Source organism: Camelus ferus, chromosome 5 (genome assembly GCF_009834535.1).
Source record: "Camelus ferus isolate YT-003-E chromosome 5, BCGSAC_Cfer_1.0, whole genome shotgun sequence".
NCBI lineage: Eukaryota > Metazoa > Chordata > Mammalia > Artiodactyla > Camelidae > Camelus > Camelus ferus.
In genome coordinates this window covers 31,153,407-31,167,847 of record NC_045700.1, presented here as the reverse complement: position 1 = coordinate 31,167,847, position 14,441 = coordinate 31,153,407, and the positions used below count along the sequence as shown (strand labels likewise).

The 14,441-nt window shown below is 34.8% G+C and overlaps 1 protein-coding gene across 3 annotated transcripts in view; it reads right to left on the bottom strand.

The window, feature by feature from the left end:
• Positions 1–1,543: 1,543 nt before the first annotated feature.
• Positions 1,544–14,441, bottom strand: part of ARL6IP6 (ADP ribosylation factor like GTPase 6 interacting protein 6) — a 36,463-nt gene continuing 23,565 nt past the window's right edge. For all 3 annotated transcript variants that reach the window (XM_032479452.1, XM_032479453.1, XM_006179043.3), the window contains one exon: positions 1,544–3,913. In XM_032479452.1, the coding sequence (XP_032335343.1) occupies positions 3,820–3,913 (94 nt within the window). In that variant the 3' untranslated portion in view covers positions 1,544–3,819. The remainder of the gene's footprint in view (positions 3,914–14,441) is intronic.

Here is a 14,441-nt window from a genome sequence, read left to right as displayed (position 1 = left end):
ACCCAATTATACACTCAAAAATCTTTTGCCTTTTGTTCCTCTAATGCTGGATTCTGCTGTTTTTTAAAGATTTTCATACTTAAGGAAGGAGCTCAAAAAAAAGTTAGTTCAGAATTGGAGGTTCAAACCGTCACATGATTTTTAGGTTCTTTATGCTACACACACACAAAAGGTTTCTAAGTTAGTTGGGCTGTTTTACCCTTATAATACAATTGCTGCCACACAATACGAGCAGGGAAGACTATAGAGGGAAACCTGAAGATTCTCTGGAGTGTGTTCTTGCACTACCACACATGGTAGCAGAGAACCAACAAGAGTTTAGACCTGTCAGAAATAAATTTGGTCACTCTATAAGGGAAGAAACCTACTTTGCCAAGGCAATAGCCAAAACAAAGATGAAAGAACAGATGAAAAGGAAGGAAGGGCTCATGACCAGGAGCTTAAATAAGATAGTAATTTCTACCTGTATGTTCTTGCTGTCATCTATAACATATATTTTAACAAATTTCCATCTCTTTCCTGTTGTTTTTATTAAAATGACTATTTAGTGTAATTTTGTAGAGTATCAATTAGAGAATGTGGTAAAACTAGAAGAAAGAATATAACCAAGTCCTGGCCTTGGACGTAGTAAACAACAGCTGCATCGTTAGGCATGAATTACTCTTGGAAGTCTCAGTATGAAAGAAACAGTATATGTGTAAAACCGAACAGCCAAGAGTGAACTGTAGTGAATATATTTTTTGGTTGCTTGATATCCAGTCACCCAGCCCGAACTGCAGATGCTGCTTTCAATTACAGAAGCCAAATGGAGCAGGCACATGACTAAATCTTGGCCAGCTGGGCAATCTCTCCAAGGACTCTACACCTTTACCTGATCTTGCAAGAACGACAGGAAGGATTAGTGATATCATCCTGACCAGGCTGTTCCTGCTAGCCCACGGTCCCTTTGCTCCTTTGCTTCTTCGTCCTTGACCTTCTAGTGCTTTCTTGATTCCTGCCTAGCACTTCAGAGAGTCACTGTATATCCTTCCAATAAATTCCTTTTCCTGTAGTCAGATGGTAGCTGTTGCTTACAACACAGGGCCCTGATATAATCAAGAAAATGGGCAGAAATGGAAAATCTCTTTTAAGATCTGTTTTACCAGAAGTCTATCTTTTCAAAGAACTCATTTTGGGTATTAGATATTGTTACTGTCTGCATGTCTGTGCCCCCAGGCCCCACCAAATTAATTTGTTGAAATTCTAACCCCTAATGTAATAGTATTTGAAGAGATGGGGCCTTTGGAAGGTAATTAGGTCATGGGGGTGAAGCCCCCCATGCTGGGATTAGTATCCCTCTAAGATCTCTCCCCACCGAGGATACAATGAGAGGACAGCTATCTGTAAACCAGGAAAAGGGTCTTCACTAGAACCCAACCATGCTGGCACCCTGTTCTTGAACTTTCAAAACTCTGAAAAATGTGTTTGTTGTTAAGCTACACATAGATGAGATAATCTGAGTCAGTATCATAATAAAGAGATGGATTCCAGCTGCTAGGCAAACTCATCTTGACTCCTTTTATTGGAAATAACAAAAATCAATATGAACACCAAAGCCAAAGGAGGATTTATTGGTCCATATAACCAAATTTCAAGAATGACAGGGTCACCTCTGGGCTTCAGGGACTAGAGGAATGTCATTAGCAGTATCCATGTCAGCCTTACTCCTTTCTACTGAGTTGTCTAAACCCTGGCTGCCAGCAATTCCTGGGCTTGTATCTTCCCAGCTTCATTTATCTTAATTTCAACTTGAAAAATCTTGGGAAGACACTAGCCTAATTTAAGTCATGTCTCTTCCTGCTGCAGTCACTGTGGTCAGGTAAGATGAGGAACTAAGATGAGCCCATCTTTGGTTAGGTACCTATCCTTTGTCAATCACTCTGCTAAGAAGTAGGATAGTTTATATTTGGACCCTATGTTAGACTGGAGAGAGGAGAGTTATTTCCCAAGAAAGAAAAGTACTAGACCAAAAGAAACAGTTTCAGAAGTATTATATATTTATATGTATATTATGTATTCATAATATCTTATAGATATTTACATGCGAAGGGTCTACTATATTTTTCTTAGTCATAAAACACAAAGATCTGGAAGAAACTATCCAAATTTGACACCGGGTAGGTAGGTGGGGCTTGGTGGGGGTACAGAGAAGAAAAACTGATTTTGATACTTGTACATTCCTTTGCAATAGAAGCACCCTTGATAGTCAAGGTTAGGGGGAAAGGAGGAGGTGGAGAGGAGGAAGGCAGGGAGTGAAAACAGATTCATTACAACTACTCTAGAAGGAATACTTAAGCTACGGGATTTGTATATATATATGTATATATCTTACATACACAACCCCTCCTATATTAATCTCAACACTTCAGATAATTTAAACTGGAGCAGCATTTGGTATTTCCGAGGAAAGGCTTTTGAACAGTAAAAAAAATTAAGACCTTTAGAAACATCATTAAATCATTTACTCAGTAACAACACTTAGTAGATAACAGGAACACACTGCACATATTCATTTCTCATTTGGCCTGAATAAGCAGTTTTGCTACACAATGCTAACATAATGTAGGTTTTTCTATCACCAGGAAAAAGTATTTTAAATAGTCCATCTTTCTAAAATTGAAGTGACTATTCTAAACAGGTATTTAGAAGGGAAATGGGAACAATTAAGGCTTAATTACAATGAAAATAATAACAAAACAGCAGTTACAGAAAATTTAAACAGGAAAATTACAGAACTGTATATGAAAAAATTATGCATGTACACATATTGTATCAAAATACCTTTTCTATTTTGGTGACTAAATTTTGGAGATAAAAACAAACTAGTTCAAGCATTTCTGAATATAGAAATTTAAGGTTTATATTAATTAAAAGCAAAATATTAGTCTGTTGAATTAACCATATATACACCAAGATAAATACTTGGAATTGTGAAAATGGAAAGTGAACATCTTCAAATTTCTCAATATTTTCATAGCTTAAATAATTAAACTTTTTTCAGTCATTTTTTATTAAAAATAAGTTTACTTAGTTTTAAACTCGGGCCAATGTGCTTTTCTTAAAAGACAAAATACTTAACTAAAAATGATACTGTTTGTACCAGCTAAAAAATAACATTTACATTTGTCTAGATGTAACAATTTTAAAAACATACAAATTCAACATATAGTAGGAAAATATGTAAAAAAACACATAAGGAATTATGCCCCATTAAAAATATAAATTCACCTTCTATTGATTCTATATCAAAAACTAAATATTCTGATTTAAAAGGAGTTTCTATAAAATGTCAAATAGGCATTGTTTGCTTTCCTAATACAATGAATAAATAACAAATATTTCTATCTCAATTAAACAATACTTTCAGTATTTCTCAGCAAAAATGTAGTATATACATATACATGGGAAGGCAAGCATTGTCCTGTATTCAAGTTTTAGAGTTTGAGTTCTACTAAAATGTTTTCTACAACTCAAAAAGGACAACACACACAAAAGTAAAAAGATGAGGTAAACATCTTACACTTTTAAGAATTACTTGAATCTTAATATTCAGATATTCCCAATGCCTAGGCTCTACAATGATGCTCAAAAAGTCCTCCATAATGAATCATCATCATCATCATCATCATCATCATCATCATCATCATCATCATCATGACAGGTATCTGAACCATATAATGAACAGCAGGTTTCTTGGTCTTCTGAGTAGGCAATGATCTTCCCTGTTACTACAAAGCAATCAAGACTAAGTTTTGTCAAGAATATTGCTTCAGTGTGGGTTTACATGAGGCACCAAGCTACAGTAAGAGCAGCTACAATGCCGTTCAAAATTGCCATGCTATAGCCCATGTGGAAAGAATGTCCGGTCATTTTTCTAGAGGGGAAAAAGAAACAAATGAAAAAGCAAAAACGTTAATTTGGTAAAACAAAAACATCAGTTTTTATTGAAAATGCTAACAATTTGGAAACATGTTTCCCAAATGTTTTTCACACATTAATACACAAGTTAAAAAGGAATACTGGAAATCTATCTGCAGGACTAGTAATAGATCCTAAGCTCTCAGTCAAAAACTGTCCTGTTTATCAAATATAATTTTTCAGTGTCATTACTTAGAGCAAAGTGCTCAGTTGGATCCCTATTAACTTCTTCACTGTGCTTCAGTCACATATGTGTACCACAACCTAATTCTAAGGTTTAAAATCTTATTACATTAACAAGCATGTTCTTTCATTAATTAGCATTGTGTTTCCTTACTTTCTTATTCTTATTTACTTAAAATACATATTATTTCAAGTCACTGTCCTGTTTGTACCATTGTTTAGATTACATAAAGGAATTCTACTTTTCCTTTGGGCACTAAAAACAGCACTTCTCCATATGAGAGTCATGTCTTACATAAAATCAGATTATGTCTTTCATAAGTATTTCAGATCTCAACCTAACTGGTTACTTAACCGAAGTGGCTTTCAGTGAGTTCCTAAATATCAGCACAGACATTGTCATATGATTAGTGCCAACTAGCTTATGTGTACAGATTTTCCCTGACATTTGTTCCCTCTATCTTGCAGCAATTTTACTTTACTACATTTTCTTTACTAACTATATTGCAGTAATACTCTTGGCTTATGTTGATAAGGATGAGTCATGCTAAAAAGAAGAGAGTAGTGTCCAACTGGTGTGAGCAGCAGAATAGAATCTTATCACTGGAGCAATCCAAACAGAGGACACAGAGAAAGGCACCATGCTGGCAGCAGTGAGAGCCCAAAGTCTATGCCCTGGATTGAGAGGGTCATCAGGCTCCTGTCTTCTTTCCTAAGCACAGATCAAAGCTAGGGAAGTCCTGAGATCAGAATTTACATTTGAAGAGCACTTCATTATAATGCTTCTATTCCTGTAAGATCAGTGGCAGAGGGTAAAGAAGATACAACCCCTCTACATTCACCCGAGACTACAGAAGACCCTGATGCTTCCTGCTGGCCCTGTGTTCTGTTCCATGGGAGTTATTTATTCTCTCCAATCTTACTCACCTGGGACTAGTTTAAGATGCTTCTCTTTATTGTCTCAACGAAAAGTGAAAATAATGAATTTTTCTAGTTTGTTAACTTATCAATAAAAGACACAACAGTGTAATACATAAATCAACCTTAGTGATGTGTTCAGCATATTCCCTTATACTGAAAAGAAAATAATTATTTTATTTTTAAATTTTTATTTATTTAAAAAATTTTTATACATTGAAGTACAGATAGTTACAATGTGTCAATTTCTGGTGTACAGCACAATGTCTCTGTCATAATTATTTTCAAAAACACATTTTTTAAAGAGACATATTAGTTAAGAAAATCTGTGAAATCATGTTTGCTCAGATAAGACCTAGAATTGATACAGGAAAACAGGGTGCTGGTCTAGGAAGTATAATGCCTCTGATGCCTGTTCTGTGCTAGTGCTTTATACGCATGATTTTAGTTAATTGCCACACAAACACAGGAAGTAGATTCTATCAGTTCCACTTTACACATAATCTTACTGTGGCTTATAAGAAAAGTAATTTCTCCAAAACTCACATCAAACAAGAAGCAGTATGAAGATTCAAGCCCAAGTATTTATGATGATAAAACCTTCTCGTTTGCCCCTAGTGCCCGCTGCCTCCCAAGAACCAATGAAAATGAGAAGCATTCTGGGGGATGGAGGGTAGCAAAAGCTCTGTGCTCCATGTCCCCTAATGTTAATCATTGTCAACCGCCCACTTTGGCCTAAGTCCTTATCCCCCAAAACAACTAGCTTTTCCTGTTAACCGCCACTGTTAAGAGTTACCTCCATGACTACTTACAAGGCTTAAAAAAAATATGGGGATTCTGGACAATTTTCTACTTGATTATGAGCTCCTGAATAAAATTCACATAGCCAAAGGAAGAAAAGAAAAAAGGTGATTCTCATGTGCCATTGAGGGTTAATCTACCTAGCTGTATTACCAACTATACGGTGAAATAGATACACTAAATGCTTTGACCCTTTAATTTCCCCCCAAATTTATTTATTAGTGAACAGGAATTTATTTTTAAATTTATCAGCATTATCATCCCTTGTAAAAAAAAAAAACAAAACCAAAAAACTACTGACTCAAGAATATTTAAATTCATACTAATATAGCTAATCACGGACAGGAGTTAAGTGCTCTCTTTTACTAGTTTGTGACCCCACACTCCCATAAAACAGAAAAAAACCCAAAGTACAACTTACTAAACTTTAAAAAATTATAATAACTACAATGTTGGTAAGATTGAATTTTCCTGAGATATACAAGCTCAAACTGCTCAGTGACCCTTACAAATCAGGCAAAACAAAGAATTTTAGTGGCAATGAAGAAATGCTTGGTCTTTCTACAATCTCAAATGCACTATACTCCCACTAGGAACACTGCAGCGGTTGTCACACATGTACTGCCAGGCAAGGGACTAAAAATCCTTGTGGAATCACTTGCCTTAAAGCTCCTTTTTAAATACCCACTATGATTTTCCTCCCTAAGAAAGATACGGAGAACCCCTGGCAGATTTTCCTTCCTAAGACTCTTAACTTGTGATCTCTGAAGCGCTATAAAAAACTGAGGGTTATCTTGATTCCCCTTTGTCAAACTTTTTGTTTCTTGTAGAAAACATGTTTTGAATTGAAAAATAATGACTATGGTGCCTATTTTACTCAATCTCTCTTTAAATGTATGCATTTTACTTTTTAAAGTATAAACAGTAAAGTGTAAATGCTTAACATAGTATACAGATCAATGAATCTTTATCATGGTACACACCCTTAATGTACCTGCTACCATCCAGGTCATAAATAGAACATTTCTAGCACTGCACAAAGCTCCTTTGTTCCTCTTCCCTGTCAATATGTACCTTCCCTCCCCCAAATCCTTAGATAATCACCATACTGTCTGCTATCATGAGGACTGGTTTCACTTGCTGTAGAAACTACACCTACATGGCATAACACAGCATATATTCTTCTGTGCCTGTATTCTTTCACTCAGTAGTATCTGTGAAATTCATCCCTGTTGTTGTATGTAGCACCAGTGTGCTCTTCTATATTGCAGTTTAGTACTTCGTTGTATAAAAACACAAATTTATTCATCCATTCCACTATTGGGCATTTTGGTTGTTTCCAACTTGGTGCTCATATAAATAGAGATACTAGAAACATGATACTACGTACACATCTCTGGTGGGTCGTAGGCATCTGGACTCATTTCTCTTGGAAAACCCTAGGGGTGAAATTGCTAGATTATAAGCTAGATGTAAATGTGGCTTTAGCAGAAAGCACCAAACATTTCCCTAAATAGCTGCCTGCTTTACACTTATACCAGCAATGTATGAGTTTCAGTTGCTCCACACTGTCACCAACATTTAGTATGTCTTTTTAATTTTAATGGGCCTGCAGATTATGTTGTTGTTTTAACATTTATTTTTCTCATGACTAATGTATTTACTACTCATTCAGATGTCCTCTTTTTTGAAGTTTTTGTTTGTCTTTTGCTCATTTTTCTATTGGTTTATAGAGTTCCTTACACACCCTATATACAAATCCTTTGCCAGAAACATGTCATAATCATCTCTCCTGTTTATGGCTTTTCCTTTTCACTCTTTTAATAAGATATTTTTTGATGAACACAAGTTCTTAATTTAAATAAAGTCTAATTTGTTAATTTTTAAAAATAGTACTTTTTTTGTGGGCTTTGACTACTCCAAGGTTATGAAGATATTCTATTTTCTAGAGAAGTTTTAACGTTCTTCCTTTGACATATAGGTCTGTAACTCATCTCAAATTAATTTTTGTATATGGTGTAAGGTAGAGGCCTAGGCTCATTTTATTCCTTATGAATATCTACTTGTTTCAGCACAATTTATTGAGAAGACCATCTTTTCCCCCTTACTGAATTACTGTGGTGCTTTTGTCCTAAATCACTTAAGCATGTTTGTGTGGGTCTGTTTTGGGGCTTTCTAGTCTATTCTTTTGTTCTGTTTGTTTATCCCTGATTAAAGCAACAACTTTTCTATATAGCAGCATTTGCCAATTAAAAAAGAAGTTTATGCTAAAAGGCCCCTTGTAAAATCAGAGGAAAACTACAAGATCTTAGAAATGCAACTAATAATAATGTGCAAGACTCACATGAAAATAACCGTAAAACTTTACTGGAGATGTAAACAGACATCCTGTATTCATGGAATTGAAAAAATTATTGTTAAGGTGGCAGTATTCCCTGAATCGATTAATAGATTCAACGCAATTCCTCAAAATTATAACTGCTTTTTTTTTGCAGATATGAACCAACTGGTCCTACAATTCATATGGAAATACAAGGGACCTCAAACAGCCAAAACAATCATGAAAAAGAACAAAATTAGCACTCACACTTCCCAATTTCAAAATGTAATACAAAGCTACAGTAATCAAACAGTGTGCTACTGGCATAAAGACAGATATACAGATCAATGGAATAAAAATTTTTTTTCGTTCAGCAAGTTTTTATTGAGCACCTACTCTGTGCTCAGCACTGTACCAGGTGCCATGGAGAATATAAGAGAAGTATAAGATACAGTATCTGCCCTCAAGGAGCTTACAAAACTTAAGCAGGAATCAGATGTACATGTGACTCAGGCAGCATGTGAATTGTTTGACCTCTCTGAGCCTCAATTTTCCAAAATGGAAATAAAAATAAAATAAAACCTACCCCTATAAAGCTGTTAGGAGACACAGGTGTCTGGCACATAACAAATGATCAATAAATGTTAGCCACTATCTAGTATAAAAAAAAAAAAGCTTAGCTACAGATGGGATTTTTTAAAATTCTTTTGATGTTCTACTTTATTTCTCCCTTCCTTCTAAGTAAAACACCTCAACATAGACCCATTCCAAAACCAAAACAGAGGGGAAAACAATAACATTTTACAAGCAGACCCAGGAGGTGGATGGAAGAAAGAGACTGACAAATTATAGGTCTGTGTATGTATGTGTGTGTTTCTGCTTGGTATTACCCTCTTCCTACAAGTTTATAATCACCTCTCCCTTTATAATTCACTAGTGAACTTAAGACTTCCAGTATTTATATCTAGATTTTGTAGCCTGCAAATATACTTTCTAGCAATATATCTATATTGGTATTTAACTGTAACTTTTAAGTGAATAAGTCATAAAAGAATGATACCTTAATTATTTTCATTTTCCAGGAATGGAATACATTTGAAATTTAAGATTCCAATGAATTCAGTGATTCTAGCAAGTTAAGTTGACTATACTCTTAACTCTGAACCACAATTAAAGCACTGAATAAGCCACTGCCAAAAGTTTCAACTAAACTATCTTTGCTTTTTTTGAGACTGTTTCAGGCAAATTTCTCTTTATGTTTCATGTTGTTTATTGTTTTTACTCTGTCCTAGGCTAACTCTGAATTGAATCTCTACACCATAGACTCTTTCTTGAAATATTTATTTCCATACCATATTAACTCCTACACCACCTTTTCCTCACATATATTCCCACATTTCAGATATGCTTTTATGACAGATTTCTTGCAATTTAATACAGTAACACCATTGCCAACTGACTTTGCTTTAAGCAGAAAGCTCTCTGCTTGCCAGAGTAAGAAATTATATTAAGGGTCTACAATAAAAACCAATTGGCTATTTGTTCCTGTGTCTGACTGGCTCAGTAGGAGACAGGATGAACTAATTTGTACTAATCTATTCTCTCTTCACAAATCTGAGCTACCTTTTATTTATCATTCCATCCCTAGCCAAGAAATCTCTAATGCCTAAAGAACATTAAGTTGTGTGAAGATTGGTTGGAGTAACTATCAGTTCTTTATCTGGAATCAGAAGTTCTTAACCCAAACCCAAAATCTGAAAGAAAATACTAAATACCATATTGCAATCACTTACAAAGCATTTCTTTTATGTTTCTTTCAGAAACATAAATGATGCTTTTATATTCTTTTGTCCTAAAAATTACTTATTAGAAATTGCTAGAGGATGAAATTGTGTGTATTTCCATCAACTTTACCAGTATTATTTAACAACAAAGGGTTAGAATTTCAAAAAGTAAGCTTTCCTCCCTGAGGAAATGCCATGTCTCTCATTAAGGGAAAAAAACATACATTACATCACCCCTTACTTTATACTCTGAAGTCCTTTATTTTATCATTTTTTCAATTCTCTTTCCATTATTTTACTTCACCAAAATTTACAGAATGAATTCTCTATATCAGACATTATATATGGGGACAGAGAAGCAAGAAACAGTATTGCCTTTGAAGATGTGTCCAGTGATATAGTATGCTAAGTGTTAAAGATTTTTAAAAATTCTTTTGATAGCATTACCTGGAAGACAAAGGAGCCATTTGGCTTGTAGAAGGAGAGATTTTAAAGAAGAATCAATATTTGAGCTAAAATTGAGTCGGAGGAATTTAGAGTTCTAAACAAATAACAATATGTGCAGAAGGAACACATACGGAGAATAATGCAGGAAGTGGTTAATAGTGTGGTATGGTGAGACTGAGCAGCCTGGAAAGCTAACTTTCCTTCTCCTGGGGTTTAAACATGGCTCCACTATTTACAGGACTACTTTAAAATCTAATTCTCCATTTTTAAAATAATAATAATTCCTCTCTTTAGCATTCCTGTGAAGACTAAATGAGATAATATTAACAAGCACTTGTTGCAGTGCCTCGCATTTACTGAGCACACAATCAAAAACACAACAAATGTCAGCCATTTTGTCCTTGACCAGCTAGTCACTGAGGGAGGAGGAAGAACTGAAGATGATGCCAGGTTTCTCACCTGAGTTACTGGCTGGATGAAATATCATTCACCATGACAGGGAACCCCAGAGAACACACGGGTTGGTGGGAAGGGGGAAACAATGAAGTCAATTTTACATATGCCAAACTAGAAACACCTGTAGAACACTAAAGTAAAACTCCCAGCAAGCAATAAGAAAAACCAAAAGTGAGGTTCTCAAGAGAGAGGCTCAAGATAGGTTAGATGGACTCAGAAGTCTTTAGCCAGACCTCTACTTCTCAGAGTAGTAGCTGAAGAAAAGGGATTCTACAAATGGGAAGCAGTAATGAGAAAGCTAGGAAAGAAAAAAACAAAAAAACCAGGAGGGAATGGTGTCACTGAAATTAAAAAAGAAAAGCATTTTGAAAAGGAATGATAAGAATCCACAAATGATAAATGCTAGAGAGGGTATAGAGAAAAGGGCACTGTTAGTGAGAATGTTAATTTGGTGCAGCCACTAAGGAAAACAGTATAGAGGTTCCTTAAAAAAATAAAAACAGACTTACCATATGATCCAGCAATCCCACTCCTGGGCATATATCCAGAGGAAACTAATTCAAAAAGATACATGCCCTCTCAATGTTCACAGCAGCACTATTTACAACAGCCAAGACATGGAAGCGACCTAAATGTCCATCAACAGATGAATGGATAAAGAAGTTGTGGTATATATATATATAACGGACTACTACTCAGGCATTAAAGAATGAAATAATGCCATTTGCAGCAACATCAATGGATCTAGAGATGATCATACTAAGTGATGTCAGAAAGAGAAAGGCAAGTATCACTGATATCACTTACATGTGGAATCTAAAAAAACGACACAAATGAACTTATTTACAATACAGAAACAGACTCACATACTTAGAAGAGAAACTAATAGTTACTAAAAGGGAAAGTGGGGGATAAATCAGGAATTTGGGGTTAGCAGATACTAATTACTATATATAAAATAGATAAACAACAAGGTCCTACTGTATTGCACAGGGAACTATTTTCAGTATCTTTTAATAACCTGTAATGAAAAAGAATATATAACTGAGTCACTTTGCTGTACACCAGAAACACACAACACCGTAAATCAACTATACTTCAATGTAAAAAAAAAAAAAAAAAGGAATGAAAGCCATTTCAAATAATGGATTAAAAATGAATGTTATATGCTATAATTAAGAGGTTTGCAGTCAACTCAAGGAGAAAAATTTTAGTGCAGGAGTGACTATATGACACCTGTGATAGCAACTACAGTCACCATGGATACTGGGACTATCTCTTCTCTAGTCTTCCAAGATACTTACCTTTGGAAAGATTCTGGCATGAGGATTTTTTCTCCAACACAGGAGAAACTTGAATGTTTAACAAATACCCTAACAAGAATGCTGGATATAAAGGGAAAGATTGAAGATATATAAAAAAGGGAACTGGGGGTGGGGGATCTAAAGCACAGGAAGTAAAATTAGATTTGGGCAGGGAGAACAACACTTCATCCTTTGAGGGAATAGGAATGAGTGGAGTGGAATGATGAATGTGGATGTAAATTAAGTTTGGAAGAAGCAGGAAGTTCCCTCATAATAACTTCACGAAACTGTAAGTGGTCCACTGAAAACTAAAGTGTATGTGAAGATCTGGAATAACTACAGAAAAAAAAGGGAAAGGGATGCAAGATGAATGAACGGATGGACAGACGGATAGTGCTAGCTAATAAGAGTCTAGTTTAGACTATGAAAGTCGTGAACTCTAGTTATTCAAATCTTAGTTTGGATGATTCGCCTCTGCCTCACTATCTTTTTATATGGAATACCACAGCGCAGCCCTTGGTCTATTTTGGAATGAATTTAAGGTCTTCTGCCAGTTTGACATTTCACTAGCTTTGCTCCAGATTCTCTATTTGATCTTTCTTTGACCCCTGTAACTTAACAATTTTACAGGACAGGCACTTCATACTTCTCTGTACAAGTCCTGGTTAAAAAGAAGCTAGTTTTCCTCAGGGTTTCAATCACTTCTAACAAAGTTTGATTTACTTATTACTCTGGCTTTCCTATTTTTACATTTCAATTAAAATTATTTTTCTTACCACTACCTTATATCTCCTAGTCTATTTCTTAACCCTGAAAAACACTTCCCATACTTGGCAAGGAAGTAGCCTGAAGACTCAGAATCTAAAAGAAGAAGTGAGTAAAATAAACACAATGGGTTTTATAACTTACTTTGTTATAATTTTAAACATCTTACAGCTTAAGTTGTAAGCTTTCCTGCTTGTTCAAATAATCTTTAGCTCACCTTTCATTACTACTTTCTCATCACCATTCATCCATTAAAACTCAGATATTTGGTAAAAGTTAATGTTTATCATTTAGATGTGAAGTAATTATTATAAATTAGTATATTAGTGTAAAATGCAATTTTTAGAAATGTGTGTCATATCCTTAAGACCATAATACTAACCAATTAGAATGCAACTATCTGAATAGACAAGCCCACTCCATATAAAAAATACGTATTATATTATATATATATAAAATCACACACACATGTATCTGTTTTTTTTTTTACCAAAAATTAGAAATCTTTTGTAAGCAGTATCTAAGTTCAGAGTGGTCTCCTAAAGAAGGGGTTGGCAAACTAGGGTACATCGGTCCTGCTACCTATTTCTTTTTACTCGAGCATTGCCTCACTCATTCCTCTACATATTGTCTATGGGTGCTTTGGTGCTACGTGGCAGAGCTGAAGAGTTGTAACATGGACTATACGGCCCAGAAAGTCAAAAACATCTACCACTTGGCCCTTCACATAAAATGTTGCCAACTTTTATACTGAAGCCTTCCTATACTAAGTGTAATCCATACATCAGCAATATATTGGCGTTGCCTAGGAATTTCTTAGAAATTCAGAATCTCAGACCCCACCCTAGACATACTGAATTAGAATCTCCATCTTCAGCTAGGTCTTCTGGTGATTCCAAAAGCCTCAAATAAGTACTGATGTTCACTATTTGGAAATATACAAATTAGCAATGAGATTTCCCAGGAGATCATTACTTCAGAAATCGATCCCAGTTGCTTTCTATGTGAAAGCTTCAAAGTTACTGTAGTTTCAAAGAAAAAAATGTATAGGTTTAATGAACACTTATAAAACTCGTTTCACTGTATCATCAAGTTCCTAAACAGATTTTACAACTTCTTTAAAAATTTTTATGACAGATAACTCAAATAAGTAATCAGATAAAAGAATATATAGGAGAAAAAAAATTCTCCCATTTTTCTCTCTGCCTTCTTTGTGTATATATTTACCTTGCTAGGATAGTGGTTACGCATTGGATGTATTGTGTAAGTGTGTATGTATATATACATTTGTATTTCAAAGTAGCCTATTAGGATAAAATACAGCAAAATATTTTTAGAGTGAAATGCCAGAGAGTAAGACTAAAACCATCATATTAGCTAGTTTACCAGATTTTAAGGTATAGATATATTTGGGTGGGGTTATTTAAAATAAAGTTTTGCAACTTTTAACTTTCTAAGTTATATAATTCTGTGCTGTATGTATTAATTCTATAATCATAAAAAAAT